Genomic DNA, 27,816 nt, shown 5'->3' with positions numbered 1-27,816 from the left:
CCATACTTTTTGTTCCTTCCATACAAGCATATGTAGGAGGCCCAGTTTTTTTTTTTTTTCTCTCTTCGTCTGTTACAGTTTGTTTGAATCAACTGACTAGGTGTTCCCACCCACTGCAGTGTACTAGGGAGACACAGACCTGGGCAGCCTCTGCTGGGCCTGCCCCTCCAGGTCAACCTACTGTATGCTTCACTGCTAGGGTGCACTGCCAGGCACAGGGACCTGATTTGGGCTAGCCTACTGGATCTTAGTCCATGACGTCACCAGGCCAAGCACTCCCCACCACTCTCGCTTGAGAGAGGAATATGCGACTAAAGTCACTGCAGGGCCCTGTTCCGGCTAGTCTGCTCGTTCCCAGAATGTCCTCTGTTGGAACCTCCTAGTCTATGAAAGGGTCCCCATTTCTCTCACTCACCACAGGTCAATGCAGGGCTCCCTGCCAGTCCCGCTATCAACGCTGTTTGGTTCGCTGATTCCAGCTCTCAGAGCTTTTGCGCATCTCTCTCCCTGCCATGCAGATTGGGACGCAGTAGCAGCAACAGGAAATTCAAATCACGGCTTCAAATCAATGGTGTGGGATCCAGCTTCTGCACTGAGATTTTATCTGTTCCTCTTATAGCATCAGGATTGCATTTCCAGTTGGTTTTTCTCAGCTTAGTTCATTCCCAGGTCGGCAGGGTACATCTCCCCTTGTGTAGTACTCCTCACATGGCACTGGTCCTGGATTCTAAACTGGTAATCTCAGAGAGCCTCCATGGCTGCTGTTATTTGTTTGCCATGTTCTCCCAGAAGTTGATATACTTTCGATATGCCATTTTCTACAGAGACCTTCCAAATAAGCCTGAAATTTCTGGCATATTCTTTTACCCTCTAGGCTACATTTCACACAAAACAAAAAGCCTCCATACATTGGATACCTAATTTAGGATACCTAACTTAACAGTAAAATAATCAGCAATTGGATACCTAATTTAACAGTAAAAATATACATAATAGGGTATGAGAGGGATACAATCAATACAATCTTTGCATCACTACTTTATGAACTTATATAGGCCCAAATCTTTATTGAGGGTTACTGATACCCAAACAAGTAAAATACATTAACACTAACTTTATTTTATTTGTCTTTTTTGTTTTTATCAGTACCAGGGATGGAACTTACTACTGCACACTTGCAAGGAAGGTGCTTATGCCACTGAGCTAAATCCCCAGCCCCAACACTAACTTTAAAAGACAGTGTAAATTTGTTCTTCTGATTGAGGACTGTACTTAGTGCTGTATTTACAAATATTCTGAGAGCTATTTTTGTTGAAAGTATGTCAAAAAAGAAAGCATAAGTTAGGTCAAAAGACTGAACCAAACATTTTTTTCTTATCATTGTTTTTGGATTAGGTTTAGTGAACATTGCTTTCATTCATTCAACCACTTACTTATTTCTTAAACAATCCATTCATTCAACAACCATTTTTTTTTAACACATGCTATGTTTTAGATGTCATTTTATGGTGCAGAGATACAAAGATAGCTACATAAAGTCCCTAAATTTAAGGATTCACTATTCTATATATTTCTTCTCAAGCTGTTGAGATTCTGCAAGTTACAGAGATTAAATCTATGAAAAATGTTAAAACTGTAGAGTTTATGAATGAGGGTCATGTACACTGACACAAAGGTATATTTGACTGTGCTTACTGAATGCATGAATTTGTAAGATGTACAGTTACTTAAAAACTAATATAAAGAAAAATGCTTAGTAATAAAAACATATTTTTAAATAAATCAGACACATATATGTGTTTGTTATCTTTTTTATTTTAGCTGTTAGAGTATCTTGTTTTTATACTAAGGGAGGACTATATGAACCTTAAAGTTGTCTCCTAATAGTAGCCTTAGATGAGTCTCCTAATTGGATACCCAAGCAGAACAGAAACAGCATGAAATTTAGACTTGGCTTTTATGCACTAGTCTTAACTCTCTCACTAACTCACTATGTGAACATTATGAGAATCTTAAACCTCTTTGGAAGCCTCAAATTTCTCAGCCAAGATGTGTTTCTGAATCAACCAGGAATGGATATAATCAAGAAGTAATAAAACCCAGAGAGAATGCTGCCATTTTGCCTTTATTTATTTATTTTATTTAGAGGAAAAAAAGCAAAACAGAAAAAAGGGTAGAAATAATAAAGAGTTTTTTAAAAAAATAGTAAGAAATCACTAGTTGATAAATTACATTTTGCCTTTAAATCATCATAAGGCTTCAGTTGTTCCTACTTTTATAGTAGCTAGACCTACACAATCACTGAATCTGAAATTCCAAAATTAACAAGCCAAGCTTTTCCTGCTATCATTGTATTCTCTAACTTCTCTGTAGTACTTGATTTTAGTGACCAACTGCTCCTTTAGTCATTCCCTTGGTAAGTATTGTATTCTCCTGCTTCTTTTCTGTTCCCACCTATTCTACACATTTGTGGCCCACTTTGATAAATACCTGCTTTCTTGTAGCTAAACCAGGGTTTAGTATTATGTCTGCCTCAAATTTTAATAATCATGTTTTTTGTTCTCTTTATGAAGTCTTTCGAAGGAATCTAATTAATACTTGTGATTTAAAATTATAATTATATATATCACTGGGAGTTGTAACGCTTCTAAATAGTGTATCAAAGCCTTTCATGTCATCATATTATCCACTGCTCCTGAAAAACGTTTGACTCACTCAACATAGGCCCTGCCCAAGAATGATGGCCCAGATCTCACTTAAAATTCTCTTGTAATAATCACCTTTTCCTTATTTCTGCCAACTGGAATACCCCACAGTGAAAAAGAAACCTGTTAATTATATACAGTTAGATTAACCAGGTAGCTCAAAATGTTTTTATTTGTGGGAAAAACTTCAGCTTTATATGGATGATGTGACTGTTCTACCTGTACTATGATGTATGACAAATAACCTTTTCTCTATTTTGAGACAGGGTCTCCCTATGTCCTCTATTCTTGCCTCAAATTCTGGGTTCAAGTGACTTGCATAACCGTGTATCCTAAACTATAATACAAATCTTGCATATCATAATCCAAATATCATAATCCCTTTTTTTGTCCTCTTTGTGGCCTGGGAAGTTTATAATTGTAATCTCACTGAAACATTATTGGAATCCTGGTGAATTAACTTCAATCAACCACCTGCAGTGCAACCCATGGTGAGAATAAAGACACTAAGACATGTTCATAGGTAAGGGCTGCCAGGGGATCCTGAGTCTGGTCCAGGTTAAGATTAACAGAACAAAAGCCTTGATCCAAGGCATCACCTAGTATTTACAAACTCATGAAGAAGAGAGTGGCTCAAGGATGAAAGTCAGTGTGGCAGGAATTAGGAGTAATATGGCTAAACTGGCCAGGTGGAGAAAAATTACCTCTGTAGTATGTAGGGAGAAAGGTATGTAGAAAGACCTGCCTAGATAACTTGATTGAGGTAGCATTTTAATGATTTAGGAGGCTGTTGCTTTAGTTTCTAATATGTACACTTTTGTAACCTGGGAAGTCACAGCCTCTCTTATCTTGAGGCTTGAACCCTGTTGACACTCCTATGTGGCTCTGCCATCCAGCTGTGATCAACCATTTACAGGGGGCACAATGTGAGGGAACAGGAAACTTGTCAGCTGGCTTCAAGGATGACATATCAGTACCTCCACTATCCTTATTCACATTGCTTAGAGCCAACTGAAGGGAGAAGAAAATAGCATAGCCAGCTCTGTACATATCAGTACATGGAAACAGGGCTCAATTTAACTAATGCTGAAGCAAATGTTCCACATTCAAGGAGAGCCATCCAGTTGACACCAAGTAGTGGAGTTACAAGGACACATTATCATACTGGGCTGATAAAGAATCTTTTATTGAAGAATATAGATTTGTGTCTATCATGTTTATTAGGCACATTTGTTATAATCTAGATTTTCAGTGAAGAATGATCAATTCAAGAAGGCTATTCATCCTATGAAGTGTGGTGCTACCAGCTATGCCAACTACTCATGGCTAAAGATACCACACAGAACCATTTCCAGTGGCATTAGAGCTGGCTACCACCATATTCCCCCCTCCCTTTTCTTGAGCATTGGCTACAATTAGCTATGAATCAGCAATAAACCCTCACTACCAACACCACCTCTTTGAAGTCTGTCTGCTCATTCCTGTACATGTTTACCCAATGATTATTGTAATACCAGAACAGGGAAAAGTATACAAATTTTGGACAAATTGGTACTACTTTGTTTGGATAATCGTTTACTCTATAACTATCTATAAGCTAATTAAAGCTCACTTGTTTCTTCCTCTTGCCACTGCTAATCTCTAGATGTTATTTCTTTTTACTACTATATGTAATATTATTCCCACTTGTTTTTACAAATTAGAACAAAACTGGATCCTAACATTCTGGTTTTTGTTACTAAGTGTTGTACTCTAAGAAAATAGCTTCGTTATATGTGTATTATAGCAAACCTGCAAACGTGGCTTACTAAGTGTGTTTTTTTTTTATCCTTTTTCCCTAACTGATATGTTAAGTGACCTAATTGATATGTTGAGCAATACTCTCCTCTGTAAAGAATTGCAAGAATCTCACCTAATTGATACGTTAACCATTGTTGCCCTCTACAAACTACAGAAGTTGTGCTAAAACAAGCTAACAAGGGTTGTTAATCACTGTTAGGCGCCTCTATTCTCCGCTAAAGAGCTAAAGAAAACTAGAAAAGCCCATTAATTTACACTTGTTTAAAGTAACCTGCTTGTGTGCACAGAGATTTGCATATGAGTTTAACCCTTTACCTGACCTTGACACATAACTGCCATTTTCTGTTCTGTATGGTGCCTTATTGCCTCCCTCTCCCCTCACCTATCTATCTAGGCCATAAAGAATTTGGGTTTCTGGTGACCTCTTCCCGACCCGGTGATGATCTGTCATAAAATGAGCCTGCCCCAAATTTTAAGAACTGTTTAGCATCAAAGAAATTACCGGGAAATACTATGGCCCAAACCCCAATCGGTGCTTTCCTTTTGTTCTGTATGCATCAAATGAGTTAGATATCAGATCTTTGTAAAACTTAAGTTTCAGCTTCTTGTAACTCTTGACCCCTTCGCACCCACTAGCAAAAAACGAGCTGTCCTGGGATAATTAACTGTCCACTTTCTTCTCCAAACATTGCTGCAGATGTGCCACTCTGAGATAATGTCAGTCTGTAGGATGGGAGTAATTTGAGAAACACCAGGAACTCCCGAGATTGTCAGAGCTAAGTGGACAGCAATATAGTTTCCAGACTCGGGTCAACAAGTTTGATGGCTCTGCAGGTTTCTTTGTTTCTCCCCCCACCCTTTTCCTCCAGCCTCTTTTTAAAGTCCTCCCTTCAGTCTCTGGGACACAGTCTCCAAATTGGCTCCCGGAGGCTTGTCACCAGGCCTGGAAATAAAGCCTTTGCTACCTAAATTTTCGGTCTGTTTCCTTGGATTTTATACCGGGGCACGAGTTATAACACTAAGTAAGTTATTTATTTTTAGTTTCTGTTGATCCTCCTAGATGGTGTATTGGTCAGGGTTTTACTAGAGCGAACAGATATAACCCGGGATATACACAAACAACAAGATTGGCTTACCATAGTCAGTCACAGAGTCCCATGAGGAAGCACGCCTCAGAGATTGTCTATGCACTGGAGGCCGAAGGATTCAATCCAAGGTCTGGAGTTCTCCCTAGTGTCTTGTGCAAGTCCACACCAGCAGGCTGATGGGTCTGTGACAGAAGGCCAAAGGCTCTGTGATGAAAGGTTGAAGAGTCTATGCTGGAAAGCTAAAGAGTCTATACTGGAAGCCAGGAGGCGAGGTCCAAACCAAAGGCAAAGACTGGAGCTTCTCCCAAGAATGGAATAGATTAGTCCTTTCTCCTCCCCTTTTATACCTCGAGGTGATGACCCACCCTAGGGTGGGTCTTCTTCTACATCCTTGGGTATAGAATTGCTAAACCCATTTAGTTAGCTTCTAACTGTCTCAAGTGGACACAACCACTACAGGTGGTATATTTATTGTTATTTAATATGCTTTTCCATAGCAATATGCAGTGGAAAATCATTCTTGACAAGCCATAGCAAGCTTAAATGAGTCATGATGTATAATATTAAATAGCTCCCAATGAGGCAAACAGTTCTTTTCCTAAGGTAGCATACGATTTCACAGAATTTTAGAATGACTCTATGGTCTCATATGACTAAGGAAATTACTTTCTTCATTTGTAAAAAGTTTTAGAGGTATGGAATTGTGCTAGCAGTCCACTCTAAAGAGCTGCATGCTCTATCGAGCTTTATTTTTCATTAGATTTAGTAAAATCTATTTTAAAAATTAAAACATAGCACTGGATTACAGGTCAATTTTTAAATGGTTTGTTTATTCTGTAATTATTCTCTAATGAAAATTGCAAATCAATTCCAAATTTGTATTTTAAATGTCACACAATAATACTAATAGAAATTATTCCGTAAAGATAATGTTTCTAATTCTATTTGTGATAGCTCGGACCCCAGAATAAAACCCAAGGAAGCAAGAAATTAAAATTTGGGGAGCAAAGGCTGTATTTTAGGCCAGGCCTGGTGTAACAGTCTCCAGGAGCCAATTTGGAGACTGTGCACCTTACAGCTAAAGGCAGTGACTTATAAAGCAAAAAAACACAGGAATGCTATGGCTATTGACACAATTAGATTGCAGCTGGCAGCTGGACCTTACAGAACTCTCTGTAATGTCCAGAGGTTAATCATTTCTTAAAGAACAGCAAGCACTTCTTTTGTGAAGATCAGCACAATTTAGCACAATTAGCGCAATTTATGACAGGCCTCCAGGTAGGAAAGGGGGTTGCCAGGAACTATTACCTCAGGCCTTTGTTTTATGGCCTTTCAGGAAATTAAAACTTGACCTAGTTAGATGTAAAGGTGGGGAAGGGGAGCGGGAGCAGCACAGCGCTTTACAGAACAGGCTACACAACACGGCAGTTAGGGGGGCTTAGGTTATAACACTATTGACTTTGCAGCCTAAAGCCATTCAGATTCTGACATTACTTTTAATGTTTTCAGGACAAATGATCATAGATTTTTTAGCACAAATAGCAGATTATCAGCATACATTAGTTAACTTGTGAACCTCCTTCTGAATAGTTCTCAGATGTTCATGGGATCCAGGTAATATTATAGTTCCAATGTTAGCCTGACAAGTAAAATCAGTAATGACCTCATCCTTACTTTCTACCCCAACACAGCAATAGGCAGAGAAAGGTATTGTAAACCACTGGTTTTGAGGTATATAAATAGGCTGAAAATAAATTGGGCTATCTACTTTATTTGTCCCCAGTGTCACATTTACCTAACACATAATACAAATAGACTCATTCTTTCAATTCACTACTTCTTGGCATCTAATAAAATTGCAGCAATTGCCTCCAATTTTTCTTTGTATTCCAGATGAGTTGAATTAGTCTATGCAAATTATTGATGCTTCTCTCCCAGGAATAAAGCTCTCTTGGATAAGAATCTATTAGATATGTGATTATTTAGTCACGTAGCAAGTATTTAGGTAGTTATTATTTTATAGCTCCCTAAACTATGAAATGAAAGTTTTAACAATAATGCTAAGGAAATAGAATGTAACCATAAGTTTAAGGTTATATGGATATGTGGAATATGTCAAAGAAATATAGGCCATCATAATTCTAAACCACAGATAGCATCCCATACTTTAAAAATTAAGTCACATCATTTAAATGCATTACATTTATTCATAGTATTATTTATTTTTTTAAGTATAGTCTACTGTTGATTTCTTTTCTTTTTGTATTTCAAAAAGAAGATTAAGATAAAAGAGGACATAACAAACCAGTTCAGAACAAAAAAATTTAGGCAACATAGTGTTTCACAACAAGACAATCCACATAACAGTAGCTACGATATTGTCTCTTTCCTTGAAATATTTGAGCAAACCTTCACATACTATAGTAACAAACATAACAAGACACTGTAAAACCATTAAAGAGAACGAAAGTATTACAGAGTATTCAGAACCAACTAACAGAAAACAAACAATGGTTACTATATTTTCGCCTTGGCTATAAAAAATTTTATTTATACTATCACATATAATAAAATCCAATAAGATACAACATGAAAAAAACCAATGCAGACAGAAGAACAAAAGCTTGGTGGGACTTCAAAACAAGATATTAAATCATCACTAGCTATTTTAATATCATGTTTTCTTCAAAATAGCTGTTCATACCATCACAGACAATAAAATCAAACAACCCAGAATAAAACCATTCCAACTAATAAATCAAAACATTATAAGGCTTTGAAGCAATAAAATGAGGAGTCATGATTACCACATACTTTTATGTATCCTTACCATTTCTTACACTAGGGAAAGTACTCGGTATTTATACATGTGAGTTTGATTTATTTTGCTTATGAGTATGGTCAAAAGCTGTGCCCATTTATTTATAAATACCTCAATATGATCACTTTATAGCTGAATAGTACTCCATTGTATAAAAATACCACATCTTTTTATCCATTCCTCACTTGGTGGACACTTAGGTTGTTTCAAAGATGAGGCTATTACAAATTGTGCTGCTATAAACATGAGTGCACACTTATCACTGTGGTATGATGTTTTTAGTTCTTCTGAGAATATGCCTAGAAATGGAATAGCTGGAACAAATGGGACTTCCAATCCCAGCTTTGAGAAATCTCTAGACTGACCGCCACAATGGTTGCACCAGTCTACACTCCCACCAACAATGCACGGGAGTTCCTTTTACCCTACAGCCTCTCCAGCATGTGTTGTTGGTAGTTTTCTTGATCCTGGCCATTCTTTCAGTAGTGAGATGGAATCTCAGTGTGGTTTTAATTTGCATTTCTCTAATGACTAATGGTGATGAACATTTTTTCATGTATTTATTTGCCATTTGTATTTCTTCACCTGATACTTGTGTATTCATCTCAGATGCCCATTTTTGGATTGGATCTTTGAATTTTGGGGGTCTGATTTTTAAAAATTCTTTATATATTTTAGACAGAAGTCCTTTGTCTGAGGGACAGGTAACTAAAATTTTTCCCAGTTTGTGGGTTTCTTTTCACTATGCTGGAGATTTCTTTTGACATGCAGAAACTTTTTAATAAAACATGATCCTAGTAAGTGATTCTGGGAAGTTTTTCCCATGCGGTTTGAGTCCTGTTCATGAATTCTCTACCTACTCCTATGTGCTCAAGGTTTTTACCCAATTTCTTTTCCAATAGATTTAGTGTTTCTATTTTAATATTTAGATCTTTGATCCATTTAGATTTTAATTTAGTACATGGTGATAGGCACGGGTCTAGTTTTAGTTTTCGGCATATGGAGAGCCAGTTTTTCCAACACCATTTGTTAAAAGACTATCATTCTTCCAGTGAACCTGTTTGGCCCCTTTATCAAAGGTAAGGTGATTGATTGTGTTTGTAGTTGTGGTTGTATCTTCTAATCTATTCCACTGATCTTCGGCTTTTTTTATTCCAGTACCATGTTGATTTTACTACAGTTGCTTTGTAGTACAACTTCAAGTCAGGGATTGTGATGCCTCCTGCATTGCCTTTGCTGCTTAGAATTGCCTTTGCTATTCTAGGTCTCTTCTGGTTCCAGATGAAATTTTAGGAGTGATTTCTCTAGATCTGGTTCCTGATGAATTTTAGGATTGATTTCTCTAGATTTCTACGAGTGAGGTATGTTGATGGTATTTTTATTGGGATTGCATTGAATCTGTATAGAACTTTTGGGAGAATGGACATTCTCACAATATTTATTCTTCCTATTCATGAGCAAAGGATGTCTTGCCATTTTCTAAGATCCTCTTCAATTTATTTTTTCAGTGCATTATAATTTTCCCTATATAGATCTTTCACATCTTTCATGAGAATAATTCCTAAATATTTTATTTTATTTTGGTTGTTAGTGTGAAGGATGTGGTTTCTTTTATTTCTCTCAGTGATTCTGTTGTTAGTGTATAGGAATGCTATTGATTTTTCAATACTGATTCTGTATACAGCTACATTGCTGAATTTATTATTATATCTAGGAGTCTTTCAATGGAGTTTTGGGGTTCTTCTATGTAGAGTATCATGTCATCCACAAATAATAATAATTTAACTTCTTTTTCTATCTTAATCCCTTTTATTTCTCACTCTTGTCTAATTGCTCTGGTTAGTATTTCCAGTACTATATTAAGTAGGAGCGGTGATAAGGGACATCCTTGTCTTGTGCCTGATTTTAAAGTAAAGACCTTCAATTTTTGGCCATTTAGTGTGATACTGGCTGTTGGTTTGTCATAGATGGCCTCTATCATATCGAGGTAAAGACCATTTATTCCAATTTTCTGTAAGTTTCTTATCATGAATGAATGTTGGATATTATTGAAAGCTTTTTCTGCATCTATAGAAATGATCATGTGATTCTTACTTTTAGCTCTTTTGATTCTTTCAAAGACCCAACTCTTTGATTCATTGATCTTTTGGATTGTTTTCTTAGTCTCTCTTATATTAATTTCTGCTCTGATTTTTATAATTTCCTCCCTTCTTTTGGCTTTGGGATTGACTTGCTCTTGTTTTTCTAGATGTTTGAAGTATAGCTTCAGGGTTATTTATTTGTATTCATTCTGTTTTCCTGATGTGGGAACTCTGAATAAATTTTCCTCTGAGGACGGCTTTCATTACATCCCACAGATTCCAGTAAGTTGTATTTATATTTTCATTTGCTTGTAGATATTGCTTAATTTCTTTTTTAATTTCCCATGACCCACCAATTACTCAAGAGTATGTTATTTAGTTTCCATGTGTTTGTGGGATTTTTGCAGTATCTTTTATCATTAATTTCTAGTTTCTTGGCGCTATGATCCAATAACATGCATGGGATAACTTCAACTCTTTTGCATAGATCTTTCACATCTTTTCACTTTTATTTAAATATGTTCTGTGGGCTACTATATGGTCTATTTTAGAGAATGTCCCATGTACTGCTGAGAAGAATGTGTATTCTGATGTTGCTGGATGGGACACTCTGTATATGTCTATCAAGTCCATTTGTTCACAGGTGTGAACAGTTCTGTTATTTCTTTGCTGATTTTCTGTCTGGTTGATCTGTCACTTGGTGTCAATGGTGTGTTAAGGTCTCCTGTTATAACTGTATTTATTGCTAATTTGGTTTTTCATTTCTGTTAGTACTTGTTTTATATAACTGGGTGCTCTGGAATTTGGTGCATATATTTTTAAGACTGTTATCTCTTCCTCTTGAAGTTTTCCCTTAGCCATTATGTAGTGACCTTCTTTATCTCTTAGGATCATTCTTGGTTTGAAGTTCACATTATCTGCAAACAGAATAGCTACCCCCACTTTTTTGGGGGGTTCCTGTTGCATGAAGTATTGTTTTCCATTCTTTGACTTTCAGTCTGTGTGTATCCTTTTAGGTTACATGGGTTTCTTGTAGACTGCATATGGTTGGATGTTGTTTCTTGATCCATTCTGCCAGTCTGTTTCTTTTATTGGTGAATTGAGACCATTTACATTAGGTTATAACTGTTATATATTTGTTTATTGTTGATATGTTATCTTTCTGCTGTTGCATCTTTACTTTCTGGTCTATTTAATTGTCTACCTTTGCTTAGTGGTTTTTTCCTATGTGTATCTAAACTGTCTTTCAGATACTTCCGGGAGAACATGACGGACAGATAACAGCAACTACCGGAGGCTCTCTGAAAACTAGGCTCAGAAGCCAGGTATGGTGCGGACTAAAGAGACATAAGCAGGTGGAGTTATGCTCTGCTGACTCAGGAACGAACTCGGCTGAGAGAAACCAACTCGGAATGCAGTCCTGGTGCTAAAACAGGAACAGAAAAGCCTCGCTGCTGAGGCTGGACCCCACGCCATTTGGGTTTCCCGCCGCGCGGTGGCTGGCTGCCTCTACATCGGCTCGGCAAGGAGAGAGACGCACGGAAACTCTGAGAACGGGAGTCTGTGAACGGAGTCGAAAACAGGACAGGCAGGGAGGCATGTTCAGACTTGTGGCGAGGTGAGTGAGAGAAACTGACACTCCACCACAGTTTGACTCCAGCGGACTTTCTGGGCCCGGGCAGTCCTGTGGGAGCAGGGCGCGCTGGCGACTCCAGCCACACATTCCCGTCGGGCGGGATTGGTGAAAAGTGCCTGGCCTGCGTGACGCTGCCGGCGGACTCCGTAGGCTGGCCCAACCCAGATCCCAGAGCCTGACGGAGGCCGGGAGGGGCGGGCCCCCGCGTAGGCTGCCTGGTGTGCAGCAGTGAGTGGAAACACCTAACCGGCGCAATTCGATCAGGCTGTGGCTGACAGAGAGAGAAGCTAGGCCTCTCATATAAGCTTGCATACATAAGGAACAGAGAATATGGGAAGAGGCAGCAACAAGAAAGGCTCCTCGGCCCCCAATTCTGAGAAACAGGCAATAACAGACACCACACCATTACACATAAGGCGCCATATAGAGAGCCTCATAGACCAATTCAGGAATGAAGTTATCAATGACCTGAAGCTAGAAGTATGCAAAATAGTTAGAGAAATACTAAGCACCACCCAAGAAAAAACAGATGGTGGAATGGAAGAACAGAAAAAGAGGGGAGAAGTGTTTGATGGAGAAAACAGGGAAAGCATAGAATACGTGAAGCAGGTTCAAAGGGACTACCAAGAAACTAAGAAGTCTATCGAAGACTGGCATAACAGCTTGAAAGAAACTAAGGACAGACTATCTGAACTGGAGGGCAGAATTGTAATATGGGAGAATGAAATGAAAAACTTCTTAAAAATAACAAAGAAACAAACAGCAATAATACAAAGACAAGAAGATGATAAGAGGAGCCATAACTTAAGGATTAAGAACATAAAAGAAGAAGTAGGGACACAAACAAATGAACTACAAAAGCTACTCACAGAAATAATCCAGGAGAATTTTCCTAATTTAGCAAAAGGTAAAGATACTCAGATGTATGAGGCATACAGGACCCCAGCTACCTACAACCCAAACAGAGCAACACCCAGGCATATAATAATAAAAATTCCAGAAATTCAATACAAGAACAGAATATTAAAAGCTGTCAGAGACAAGAAGCAGACCACTTACAAGGGAGCACCCATCAGAATTACAGCAGATTTCTCTGCACAAACCATCAAATCACGAAGAGCGTGGGGGGAAATAATTCAAGCTTTGAAAGATAATAATCTCCAGCCAAGATTGAGATATCCTGCACAACTGTCCCTCGAAATTGATGGAAAAACAAGGTGCTTCCAGGATAAAGAGGAACTGGGGGAATTTGCAACCACCAATTCAACTCTACAGAGAGTATTGCAGGATATTCTAAAAAAAGAAAAATACAAAGAATCCAGAAATCATGGAGGCCACAACGAATGGAGCAGAGAACAAAGTGAAGAAGACAAACTGACAGCTACTGACAGAATAAGAGCTCAACAGAAATGAGGCAGAGAAGATTGGATGATAGGAACAGCTATTTTGGAGAAAATGACATCTTAATAGGTAATACTGATTTAGTATCATCTTGTTTTGAAGTCTCATCTAGCTTTTGTCCTTCTGTCTCCAATGGTCCAAATAGGTTGTATCTTACTGGATTTTATTATGTATGATAGTATAAGCAAAAACCTTTTAAAGACAAGATTATACAGAAACCATTGTTCATTTTCTGTTAGTCGATTCTAAATACTCTGTAATGCTGTCATTCTCTTGAATGGTTTTACATTGTTTTGATATACTTAATGCTACAGTATACGAAGTTGTACTCAAGGATTTCAAGGAAAGAGATAATATGGTAACTACTTTTAGGTCAGGATTATCTGGTGGTGAAACACTATTCTGCTTAAATGGTTATGTTTTGATCTGTGCTGTTTCGTTGTTATGCCCTCTTTTATCTCAATCTCCACTCCATTATTTACTTTTTTATTTTTATCCTTTTAATTAAAGGAAAAAAATAGCAGGATATATTATAGTAACCCACTTTGACTTTCCATTACCTCGATTTAAAGCCCTGTATTACTCTCACCATCTGGTTTTTAACTGATGTTCCCCCATTCTGTTTTGCTGGATAGTATCAGGTTCGAAAATTTAGGCATCAGCTGTGAAGATAATGAGATTCATTATGACGCCCATTCTCATTGACTTTTATCTATTTTTGAAGACCTACAATGTCTCCAATGTTTTGGTTTTGTCGGTTTTATTCTTTACAGTTTTGTTCAATTGTATTGTAACTAACAATATAGGCAATTCTATTAGAGATAGCGGGAGGCATTATGGTAACCATTGTTGATCACCTTGTATTATGTTTTCACATTATCTATTATGTCCACCCTTTTGACTTGACCGACTCTGTTCTGTTATGTCACATTTGGTTTTACTCTCTTCCAAAAAAGTAATAAGAACCATGGGAGCAATGAAACCCAAAATGTGTAATAGTCATTGTACAAAAGAGAGGAAAAGAAAGTGCTCTGTACTATATAACTGCATGTATATTTAAGTGTATAAGATAGAAAATGATATCACAGAGTTTTATTGGATCATTGAACAGAACTGTTTGCAGTATCATTGATGGAATGTCCACTTTACAAGCTTTAATTTTGTGACTTGAACAATTATTTCTAAGATGACAATATGTAATCCATTAACTAGTAATTTCCTACTGTTCATTTTTTTTTCTGCAAATCTGTATAACTTGTACCCTTTCTCTGCTTTTTTTTCTTTTCTCCTTAAATAAAATTAAAAAAAAAATTAAAAAAAAATAAAAATAAACTGTCTTTCATTATTCTTTGCAGGGTTGCCTTGGTGATCATGAAGTTCTTCAGCTGTTCTGTTTCATGGAAGTATCTTATTTCTCCATCAGTTTTGAAGGACGGTTTTTCAGGGTACATCAATCTTTGTTGGAAATCATTTTCCTTTTGGATCCATGCTCTTCACAACTTTATTGTTTGTGTAGAGAACTCTGCTGTGATTCTGATAGGTTTACCTTTATAGGTGATATGTATTTTCTCTCTGACAGCTTTTAATATTCTATTCTTATGTTGGATTTCTGGGATGGTGATTCTTATATGTCTGGGTGTAGTTTTATTTTGGTTATGGCTATTTGGAGTTCTATATGCTTCACTGATCCTGATGTCGGTTTCTCATCTCATGCTTGGGAAATTTTCAGCTATTACTTCTCTAAAATATCCTCTTGACATCCTTTATGTTGTCCCCTTCCTTTTTCATTTATCCCATCAGTCTTATGCTGTTTTCTTTGCATCATCTTGCAGCTGTTGAATTGTTATTTCCTGATTCCTTGTTATTTTTAGAAGATTTTTCCTTTCCTGTTCACTAATTACAATCTTGTCTTCGAGGTCTTAAATTCTATCTTCACTTTCATTGAGGTAGTTTTTACAACTTTCAATGGTAGTATTGATTTCCTGTATATCTCTTTGTATCTCCTTTATGTATTGTTTCTTATATTGTCAATTGAGAGATTCTATCATTTTGTTTAGTTCCTCCAATTTTTTTTAACTGTGTTCTTTAGATATGTTCAGCCATAGTATTATTTTTGACACTAGTGTCTGTTCAGTGTGTCTGTGGCAGTGAGAAGTTAATATGTGGTAACCAAAATTTTTGTAAAGATAAAAGTAGCTTAATGGCACAGAAAATAATATGAATTACTCCTTGCTTTTTAATTGACACTGTAAAGCTGCTTCAAATTTCCTTTCTTTAGTTCAGTATCTGCAAAAGTAAATGGAAGGCACAGAATACTTCTTTGGGCAATTTCTGAGTATTACAAACCCAAGAATGCAATTCTTTAGAACATGCACAGAAATATTTCAAAGTTTTTTTCTCCTGAGTATTAATAAGTCTTTTGAAGCCCCAGATATAGAGAACCGCATTAAAACAGAGTTGGACAATGAAGAAAAGAAGCAAAACTTGTTGATAATCTTGAGTTTTTTAAAACCATACATTAGCAGAATAGGATATAGACAAAGGGTGGTAATGAAGATTTTTGTTGCTGAGGTTGTGTTCTTTTTAGTGGTATCAGAGGTTAAACACATGTCATTTTTGCTAAGCTGTATCTCCAGCCCTTTTCAAAATTTACTTACTTTTAAATGGTCTCACTAAATTACTCATGGTGCACTTGAATTTGCAGACCTTCTGCCTCACTCCTATAGTGCTGGGATTATAGGCCAACACAGTTGAAGTCAATTTTAATCTTACCTCTTTTTTCTTCATTTGTTATGCATGTCTGGAGTGCACATTGGTTACACTCATCATGTAGAGCTGGTCCATCTACATGATCTAATTTTTTTTTTACTTCTCTTTACCCTCCATCATTTCCTTCTCCCTCCATCTCTTACCAAGTAGCTTTGGCAAACTATAAATAACACTGAGTTTTGGTTTTGTCATTCAAAAAAGGGATTTCTCTACTCAGAACTGTAAGTTTACAGAGCAAAAAAGAAAACATGTAAAGAATGTAATTAGCTATTTAATGTTCAATAAATGTTTGCTGCTTCATTATTATTAATAAAGTAATATACAGTATGTATATGTACATGATATATATGTATGAATATACATATTTTAAAAAGACAAAAATAAAAACGATACAGAATTTTAAAACAAGATAATAGAAAATCAATATATTGCATATTGCATATTGTTATCTTCAAAGTAGTTGTTCAGATTGTAAGATATATGCATGGATAACTGATCAAATCATGTAAGCATAACAATTTTTTTCGATGAACTAAAAAAATCAGAGGTATAACTACCTTAGTTATCTTTGTATATATATTTTGTTCTTTTTCCTTCCTTCTTTATCCTTTCACCCATTTTAGTTGTTCTTTTCTTTTGAGCAATTTCTTACCCTTTTACACTACATATTATAGATTTTGGATCTTATTTACTTTTTTGGTTTCTTATACTAGGGAGAAAATATGATGTTTACACATACAACCCATTTATAAATGGGTTTTATATATTAGATAAAGTCTAATCCAACATCAGATCAAATATTCAAATTAAACTGCACAGTACTATGTTGGGAAAATAATAACATTTAACAAAATGTATAGTGAAAATTTACTTTGTAAATAACCTTCCTCAAAATAAACATTTTTAAACTGATAATATCTGAAGACAGAATTTCAAAGAGGAAATACAAACCAAAAAATACTACTTTAAAACAAAAACCTTTTTCATTGTCACTAATCTTCTATAATCCAATACATTTGAGTGGGCTAGAAAGAAATTTAGCTTTACTTCAACACACTGGTTAGATATACAAAAAGTTTTTAACAGAATGAAGACACATAAAAAAGCATTCTTTCTAAGACTTCGCAGTTATTTGAATCTGATTATAGGTACTTGCAAAACACAAAATAGCTAATTATCAAATAAGCTTTAATTTAAATGAACAAAATAAAAGGATACAAAAATATTTGGCTTCAGCAAAAGTTTATATTTCTATAATCATGAAGAGTTTTTTAAAGGCTAATTTCCAAATTTACATTGAAGTATGCTGCATGATTTTTCTTATTAGTTGGAAAAATATGGTTGGACTCAAGTAAAGCAGTTACACAAAACACATGCTCCAAAACTGAAACTAAAATCTTAAATACATACAAAACATACCCACAGTATTCCTAGGATATGTAAACAGAAAGAGCCAGTTACAAAATGGTATTGGGTTTACAGCATCATCCACTCTCACTAGTCATTTCCTTCTTGTGCATTAATATGTGACACCATACTCTCATGTAATATTTTATCAGAGTGAAATAAAAAGCCCCTCCACATTATACCTATAAGATAATCAGATTCTGTAGTGCTCATTATGACTGTAATTATGTAACAAAACTCTCCAAATATAGTTCAGTTATTGCAGTTATTAATCATTCTGGTTTTGTTTCAAGTACTTGCTTTACAGCTTGCTGGATAGACTCCATTATTTTATAAGCTTAATGTGGAAAGTCAAATCTGCGCATGTGAGTCTGCTGTTCCAAAGGCCTTTCAACATAATTTACCCTTTCAATTAGTATTTGTGAATATGGAAAAAAAAATTAGGGAAATAAACCTGGTGTCAATAGAGTCACTGACCTTTGCAGTAAACAGAAGACACTTCTTAACAGAAAACAACTTTGCAAATAAGAAATCTATTTTGCTATAATTAGAAACTGTGCTGCTTAAGAAGCTAGCCTCAGAATAACAATCAGTTCTTACCAAAAAATCTGTACATCTGATTAGGTGGGAAACAGTAAGTGTGTTGGCAAGGAGCATCTTTAAAGGGTTAAAAGCACCATGAACAGAATATAGTTCTAAACATTTTATGCACAAAACCATGTATTCTGATTAATTTAACCATAAAATACCAGGTAAGAGACACCAGATTTATTACACAGAACAAATACCATCTGTGCCACCTTATATCGTTGCTACAGATATATATCTAGGAAAATATACAACTGAAAAACTCTTAAGCATAAGTTCTGAAATGGTAAAGTATTAACTTAATAGAATTGCAAACAGATCTAGGAAAAGTGACTGTATAATTAATTATTTAAACATTAATTGGAATACAATACACAAAATAATAAATATAGTAATGAATCAACATGGTTTAAAAGTTTCAGGTCCCTGGCTTTCTGTTGCCCCCACTCACACGACTGGACCCATGATTGTCAGGGTGATGTGAGAGTGTGAGAGTGGGGAAGCTTTTGTTATTCAATGGCTGGACTTCTGCAGCCATTTGAAAAAAAATCATGTCATCATTTTCCCATGCTTTATAATTTTTTCAGTTTAGCCACATACATTGGGCCCCAGGCTTTGCCCTTATCTGGAATCACCAGGAGCCCACATTCTTGGCCAGTGGGAGCAAATGTGAAGTCTTGGGAGCAATGTTTTGTGAATCCCCTAAGGTCCATAGGCACGATGTTACTGTAGGAGTTTAAAACTTCAGTGATCACATCTTGATTTTCTGCCTTGGAAAGTGTGCATGTAGAGTACACAAGTAACCCTCCAGGACGTAGGGCTTTGATTGCAGACCTAAATGTGAACACGAAAATGAGATTCATTGGGTACATTAAGAGGAAATAAGAGGGTCTGAGAATAATAAAGGTAATATCCTTGAAACTAACCTTACTCTGACTCAGACAGCAATGACTTTGGGGGATTTTCATCCTTATACCTCATTCTTCCTTGACTTATTCCTGATGACTAGGGAAATCAAGATAGAGAGGACAGAGTATGTTTGATGGATGGTTGTTTTATTATCTAAAGAACAGGGAAAAGGAGTTAGAACATGTCAGACTAAGTTTGTGCTTGAATTAATGAAAACAAAAGTGAAAATGAAGATATTAATTGAAAGCATCCAGAAGAATTCACTGATTCCATCCATACTGCATATATTCCAAGTTGGATAAATAGGTAAAAAGCTAGAAAGATTTTGTATTAGTTTTCCCATTGCTATGACAAAATACCTCATAAAACAATTTAAAGGAAGAAAAATTTATTTCTGCTCAGGGTTATAGAGGTTTCAGTCAGCTGGTTCTGTTCCTATAGGACCTTAGTGAGGCCCACATCATGGTGCAGGCTGTGGCAGAGGCAAGCTGCTCACCTCATGGCAGTTAGAAAACAAAGAGAAAGTATGAAAGAACCAAAGAGATGGTCTAGGATTGGATAGGCCCTGTGGTCAGGTTCCCATGACTACCCACTCCTTTTAACTAGGTCTCACTCCTAATAGCCAGTTAGCTATGAACTCAACAGTACATTGATCTTTTAATGAAGTTAGCACCCTAATGGTCCAGTCACTTCCCACAAGCCCATCAGCTGGTCTATGTGTGGTACATTTTAGATCCAAATCATAACAATCTTTAACTAAAAAATGGAATAAATTATTTGGGGTGACCTAAGACAGCCACTGTACATGTTGGTCCCCAAAACAAAAACCTCTGAATGGTACATTGAAGGGGCCTCTACAGTTACATCCAAGTCATTAAATAAAATCATCAGGAAAAAGTCACCCCCTTGAAAATAAAGCTCTAGTACTTTATTGTCTCATTATAAAATAAAAATATATATTCAAGGATTACCAGATAGTTAAGGATAAGACATGCTTAATAAATGTGTAAAAGAAATAATACAAACAAAACAACAGACAAAACAAAAAATTATCCTAAATTAAAAAGTTTAGAGAACATAAGAGACATGAGATCCAATGACTACAGAAAGATCTTCAAACATACAACAACTATGAAACAATAACAGAATGCCATGAGAAAAGCTCTTGGAAGTTTCACATATGTTTGCTAAAATAACAAATACTCTACAGAACTGTTTGAAAGATAACACAGAACCCCACCCTCAAAGCAGAACAATAAGAGATTGATTGAAAATAAGATACACAGGATCTATCAATGGGTCCAAAATTCAATTAAGAGGAGTAAAAAGATAACACAGAGAATCTGAGCAAGACCTACATTAATTAAATAATAAGAGAATAATGAGAAAATATGACTCTTCAGCTTAAAATAATTCACTAAAGCGCTAGCATACATTATTTATCTGCTGAGCATCCATTATATGCTAGGTACTGTTCTAGGTGTTTGGATATGCATAAATGGATATATCACTACCAACAACAAAACTTCCTCATATTATGAAAATTAGATTTTAGTAGGAAGACAGAATGCAAACATAAGAATGTCAAGGAATGCCCTATGCCCAAATCCATATTTTGAAGTTCAAATACCCACTACTTAAGAATGTGAATGTATTTGGAGATACAGTATGCGAAGAGGTAATTAAGCTAAAATTAAGTGCTTAGAGTGGGATATTAATCAAGTATGTGGGGTATTCTTATAAGAAAAAGAAATTTAAACACAAGAGTTTCAGAGAAAAGACTATATAAAGACTCCAGAAAAAAAAGCAATTTATAAGCCGTAAAGAGAGCCTCTGGAAGAAATTAATCTTGCCAACACCTTTATTACAAATTTCTAGCCCATAGAACTGTCAGGAAATAAAGTATTGTTTAAGCGACCCAGCATTTATTATATTGTTGTGGCCACTACTGCAAACTAACACAAAATATATACATATACACATAAATACACAGGCACATTAATAGACACATGTGTGTATGTTCACATATGTTTTTATTTAGTATGTTATTTCTATAACAGAGACTATAAAACAAAGGGAGGATAAAAGGATTAGAAGTCCTTGATGATGTGAGATTGCAATTTTAAATAAAAAGAAGTAATTTCAGAAAATGACATTTGAACCAAACCTGACTGATGTAAGGGTCTGGGACAATCAGATGTCTGATGAAAAAGCATTCAATGAGATGACTGAAGCATGGTCAAGGAAAAAAGCCAGAGTGGCCAGGAAAGTGAGCCAGGGAATGGCAGGTTAAGCCTGAGGAGGGGAGGCGGTGTGGAGGGTCCTGCAGAATACTGCAACAACTTCAACTTTATAAAGAATGAAAAACAGCCATGCTTAGATACATCACTGTTAAATTTTAAAACTTCAAGAATAAAGAGAAAATATTAAATGTTCCCAGAAGGAATGGGGTCCCTACTAAACAGGCCATCATAGGGTTCAGGAATTGGTATGGCAGTGGAATAGTATGTTCTAAATCCTGATTAAAAAAATAAATAAATTTCTTTTTACAGCCAACTCATCAAATAAATATTTAAGAGGACTACAGAAAGTTACAGATATCTGGTAACTCAAAAATTATACCTCTAGGAAAAGGAGGAGGTAAAACAAAAAGCAACAGATGTGATTCAGAAAACAGTAGATGCAACAGAGGAAAGCAGGGAAGGCAGCAGCAAAGTCTCAGAATGAGAGCAACAGGGAGGCCTAGAGGTCAGCTGTTCCTGACCCCAAAGGGAGGGAGGTGCTCATAAAGAAGAAAGAAGGATATAAGGAAATAGATGAAATGACCGAAAACAGAAAACTGTAAAGACTGGGTACTGTAAATATTTGGTATACGTAACTGGGAGAAGGACTGATTTTCCTATCTAACTTGGCTCTAGGAAAATTCTTCTTTCATTGGTGTTCCAAGCACAACACTAAACCAACAGAGAAGGAAATTTAATTTTAGCACATTACTCTATTCTAGTGAACAATATTTATAGAATTGAACAGCATGCACCACTTATTGGTCTGAAATATTCAGCATCATTGCATAGACTGACATTAATAATGTCTCAAAAGCAATTATAAAATCTCAGAATTCATACTATCAACTTTGACAACATGAACATGAAAGTATCATTGTAAGGTACTGAGAAGATGAAGGGAGGGAGGGACAGAAGGCAGGATGGGCATAAAATAATCTCATTTTACAGAGAAACCAAGAGATATTCCCTGGTTACTTTTAAGAAGAAAACAAAGGCTGATGCATATTTAAGAGAAATTTTACATCACTAAAACAGTAAGAAATTTAGGTCTGAGTATACAGTAGTAACTGTACAGATCGGACAGAGGGAGGAATGGGTAATGCTGTGGGAATTAAGGGTGCAGGATATACAACTGAGATAAATTCTACAAGTGGTCAGTAAATGTCTAATGTTGATAAACACGTTAAGAATATTGGGAGTGACCTGGAAAATAAATGAAGAACAGAAGCACTGTGATTACAAGTTCAACAGTACACTGGCCCCCAAATGCTTTTGTTTGCAAATAATTTGTTATTGTTTCATAAAATTTTGTGTTTTTTTGCAAACTCCACCTCTGGTGACAAACATAACCCCAGTGATCTGTACCATACAAACACAAAAATGCCTATGCTTTCCATAATTATAGAACAAATGAGGTTAGTAGACCAACCCTCCACTGTAGTTGCTTCTGAGGAGGAAGACTGGAGGAAGACCCAGAAGACTGGTATGGAATATTGCTCTGTAACTAAAAATTCACTCTTATTTTTATTTTTTTCCCTGTGAAAGGGAGATTTCACAGTAGGATAAACATCCAAACTTTCCCACAGAAGCCAGTTATTTATTTTTATGTTTTGTAATTTTGATTGTTAAAGGATAACCTATCTAGAAAACTTATTCCCTGAGAGTCTAGATAACTAAATTAACAGTATCCAGAATTCCAGACTTCCTATGTATTCATTTATTGATTAAATATTTTGGGAGTGCTGATGACTGAAGGCTTACTTACCTGTCAGCATCATTCTATAGACTAATATTAGTAATGTTTCAGAACAGATTATAAAGTCTCAATGTTGACAACATGAAAATAAAAGTATCATTGTATGGCACTGAGATATACAAGGGAGAAATGCAGAGTAGTCTCTACAAGTCTCAAAAACTTTTAAAATGTATTTCTTCACTTATTACTATCTTCTAAATATCCCCGAGAAATAAAGAAGGCCCACTTTAGCTGAACACTGAAGATGTGCCTGTAAGGCGACACCCATGGTAAAAATAATCACACCTACATACTAATCCTCAGAATCTATAAGCATGTCATAGTACAAGGCAAAAGGTATTTGGAGATATGACTAAATTAAATATCCTCAGATGTGCAGATTATCCTACAGTGTCCTACAGTGAACCTGCTGTAATTACAAAGGTCCATACAAACAAAAAGAGACAGGCAAATGAGAACAGAGATGTGGTCACAGAAGTTAAAGCTGGAGGGACAGGACTGATGGCTAAAGAGAAAGAGCCAAGGCTTGTGGGGCTGTTTTGGAAGCTAAGGAGGAAAAAGCATTCTCACAGAACAATGATGGTAAAACTTTTGGAGCTTTCAATGGTAACCAACAGCCACACATGCCATTGGTTTGCCACCACTGCCCTAGAGCTTCCAGGAGAAACGGTCTGCAAGCACCTCGGTTTTAATTTTGTAAAACACATTTTTTTATTTTAGTTTTTAGAAGAATAAAGGTACTAATCTTCTGTTAAGCTTCATAAAGTGTGTCACAATTTGTTACAGCAGTAAGAAACAACATGCACCTGGCATTGGCTATTTTTGTTGTCTGTTTTACACACTAAGGCGTATGCTGATTTTCCTAGAATATGTGTGTGGAATATATGTGTATTCTTATTTTGTATCAATTTCTACTGGTCTTAGCAAACATAAGATCTGTTAAAAAAAAAAAAAGTTACATTATTGTGTAAATGCAAACATCAGGCTCCACTGCAGCAGGACCTTCTCAACATGCAACCTGTTTGTCACCAGCACCACTCTCTCCAAGAAAACCCACCTCAGCACTGGTGCTGTTGCTCTGGGCAAACACAGAACTTGTAAAAGAAGAGATAATGTGCAGCATGGAATCTCCCAAGTGCCACGATATCTTTATGATAACATTCATACATTTATACCAGAAATACTGAGGAGTTTGACCACCGAGGCACCAGACACTCTGAGGACACTGACTACTGATGTTTGGTCAGACTTTCTCACCTAATGTCCCTTGCCTTATTTCAAGCCCTACAAAAAAGTTTGCTTCTCTTTGTTTCCCATGGATTGTCTCTTTAGCCTCCATCTGCTGCAGCCAAACTTTATACCTCATTGCCTTCACAAAAGTCTGTTGAGTGGTCTCTGTCTTCCATCATTCATTACATCAAGGATCTTTAAACTCTTATTTTGATCTTAGTTCCACAATTAGCAAAGCCAGCCTTAAGAAGCATGATCTTTTTTCTCTCATTAGAGTTGCACAAAAATGTACAGAAGTCTCATCATTTAAAAATAGCATCATTCTGGGCTTGATGTAAATTTAAATTAATTTCTATAATGTTGCCAATGCTGGGTAATTCTTCTGCTTTGTTTTCATTCCAACAAAGTATCTTTCTAAAATTAGGTCGGTAAAACTTAACTGTTTACATTAATTTATAAATAGGGAAATTTTGTGTAGCAATTAAAGGCTTACTCTTTCCTTCCTTATCTCCCTCCATTTCTCTCTCTTTTTTTTTTATTTTATTTAAAGAAAAGGAAACGAAAAAAAAATACATGGAGATTAAAAAAAAGGGTAGAAATAATACAAAATTACAGACAAACAAAAGGTAAGAAATTGCCGGTTGATAAGTTACAAATTGTCATCTTCGAAATAGCTGTTCAGGTTATAGAATTAGAGTATTTAGAATGACATTCAAAAAAGTGACCCTACAAACCATTCTGCTCTATGATCGAACAAAAGCTCCGTAATATGATTATCAGTCCTACACATTTGTTTTACATCTCAAAGAAGGTAAGATTAACCATATCAAAACAGAACAGAACATTTAAAAAAAAATAAAAAACAATTTAAAGAAATACAGATTTCAACGCAAGTCCACTGGAGATCTTCATTATCATTATCTAACTGTCTCTAGCTTCTTACAAATAGTTGTCCCTATCTTCACCCACTTTATATACTTATTGCATATTATAGAACTAATCAAATCATTACAGGATGATGAAGTCTTTTTAGGTCCTCAAGTTCCAAATTAGGGAAGACAATAGCAACTACCATCGCATCTCTCATTCTCTTTGTGATAGCCGTCCCCATCTCTGCATATGCTGAAGTTGAACTGAAGAAACCAGTCCAATGTCATTCTAATCAGCAAACAATAGATTGCTAGAATTTATATTATATTGCTACAAAATAAGCCTCGGGTTTCTCAGTGTCTCTTCCTCAGAGTATTTGTTCCTATCCTCTCTGTATTATAGGGGAAACCAAGTCATAACAAGACAGCAAAACAATTTCCTAGAAAAACATGCAATGGATAAGACATATAAAACTACAATATAAATGATCTTCCGTAGCTACTATGTTTTCTCTTGTTATTTTCAATAGATTTGTCCACAACTTCCCTCTCTCCTTCCTTCTCCTTTTTTTCTTTTTACAAAACTTGTTTTTTAATCTCAAAACCCTATAGCAAGGTGTTAGTGATTCTTGTAAAATGGTTGCTGCTGTTTACTATAGATGGTTGTTTAAAATCATTTTTATTCTTTAGTTTCTAGTACTTATAGATTTCAAAAGTACCATCAGTTTATATTCAAAGATCATGAAAGGCAAGCAGTTTGAAAAAACTCATGCTATGGCTTATAGCTAAGATTTCTTTACACCTAGAATTATGCCATAGAAGACATTTTTCTAATGAATCAATTGAGTACATATTGAGTTACACCATTAGTTTTGCAGAAAGTATAAAATTATCTCTATAATTAGAACATATCAATACAGTATACATTAGGGTTTCTTCACTTTTCATATACAAGCAACAATGGATAGCCAATTTTATTTAATGCTAGAATATTTCAGCAATAATTAGCTCAATGAATTAAAAAATACTTCTGATATTGGTTTCCATTACAAATTTAAAAGGTGTGTTTTATAATACATTAAGTGAAAATAATATATTCTTAAAATTTAAGTACCTAAATATGCAGGACCCTGCCCACTAAAATAGTGTTTACAATGCTTGAATAGTGTCATGGTTTATGTTGGTGGCCCCCAGGCCTCATGCATTTGCATTATGCATTTGTGATTGGTTCATTGTCTAGTGCTTGGATTGATGGTGTCAGTGCTACACCCACATGGGGGTGGAGCCAGGAGTGATGTAATGGCAGGAATAAGGTATGTCTCACTCTCTTGCCGGTTTCTGCCTTGTTTGCAGCCATCATGAACTGAGGCCCAGCCATGCCACCAGGCCTTGGAGCCAACTGAGTATGGACTGAAACCTCCAAAAACTGTAAGAAATAAACCTTTCCTTTCCCAGCTTGGGCTTCAGGTATTTTGTCTCAGCAACAAGTAAAAAGTAACTAAGACAAATAGCAATTCACACATACTTTTAAATGACATTTTTCAAAATAATTATGTGCATATCATAAGTTTCATCTCATTTTAGCAGTTAGTGAGATATCTAATATATAATAGGGAGAAAAATGAGTCCATGAAAACAGAAAAGATAAACCTTATCTCACAAACCCAGTGAGAAACTAATGGAGGGGAAAAAAAGAAGTTAGAGATTATTTCAGTAATAAATCCTAGAGAAGCCATGCAGGTTCTGGGAGAACTATAACAAGAAACCAATTCTCTAAGCCACACAAACCATGCAGGGTCCAGGAAGAGAGACAAGCCAGTTTGTCCTTCCCGTGGGTCAGCAGAAGCCATCTGAGTCTGAAAGGAGTACAAGAAGAAGCCAATTCTCCCTTGCCATGAGCTGTGAAAACCATGCTGGGCCCCGGAAGGGAAACAAACCAGTTTGTCCTTCCCATGAGCCATGCAACAATCATGCTGCACCCAGGAAGAGACAAGCCAATTTGCCCTTCATTTGAGCCAACAAGTACATGGGCTGAGAATCAACCCCAACCCCATAAGCAACCAGCTGGCAGGCTGAGTTGATAGCAACTGAAGTACAAAAACAACTAAATGCTTGTATTGTTTGACTGACTTTGAAGGCCTAAGGCTGGTAGTTTGAGCATCTACTATAAGGATGCAATATAGAAAATATGGAGGATTGCTGTGTTTTTAAATTCAATATTATTCTCACTGTTTTGTTCAGATTTCTTGTGTTGTTTTATTTCACATTCTGTTTGGATTGGTTTTAATCTGTTTTGTTTTATTTGATTTTACTATGTCTAATGGTATGGACAAATATTTTGAAGATAACAAGATATATTACAGTAGCCATTGTTGATTTCCTATTATCCTATTTTGAAGTTTCACTTTCACTGTTTTTGTCTTGACTGGCTTTATGCTGTTTTATACTTTGTTAGATTTTCTTCCCTTTAA

The 27,816-nt window shown here is 36.0% G+C and overlaps 1 protein-coding gene across 2 annotated transcripts in view; it reads right to left on the bottom strand.

Moving 5' to 3' along the window:
- Positions 1–27,816, bottom strand: part of LOC100713927 (tRNA (cytosine(34)-C(5))-methyltransferase, mitochondrial) — a 115,249-nt gene that overhangs the window by 34,015 nt on the left and 53,418 nt on the right. The window contains exon 6 of one of the 2 annotated variants that reach the window (XM_003469328.4): positions 17,473–19,130. The exons of the other annotated variant lie outside the window; for it this stretch is intronic. Coding sequence (XP_003469376.1) covers positions 18,869–19,130 — 262 coding nt within the window. The 3' untranslated portion in view covers positions 17,473–18,868. Of the gene's footprint in view, positions 1–17,472; positions 19,131–27,816 lie in introns of those variants that run through there. 2 annotated transcript variants of the gene reach the window in all.

The sequence above is a fragment of the Cavia porcellus genome, unplaced genomic scaffold, assembly GCF_034190915.1.
Source record: "Cavia porcellus strain 051 isolate PalLab524CR breed Dunkin Hartley unplaced genomic scaffold, mCavPor4.1 scaffold_15, whole genome shotgun sequence".
In the NCBI taxonomy this organism is placed as follows: domain Eukaryota; kingdom Metazoa; phylum Chordata; class Mammalia; order Rodentia; family Caviidae; genus Cavia; species Cavia porcellus.
Note: the sequence above shows the minus strand (reverse complement) of the source record. Positions and strands in the feature narration are given on the sequence as shown.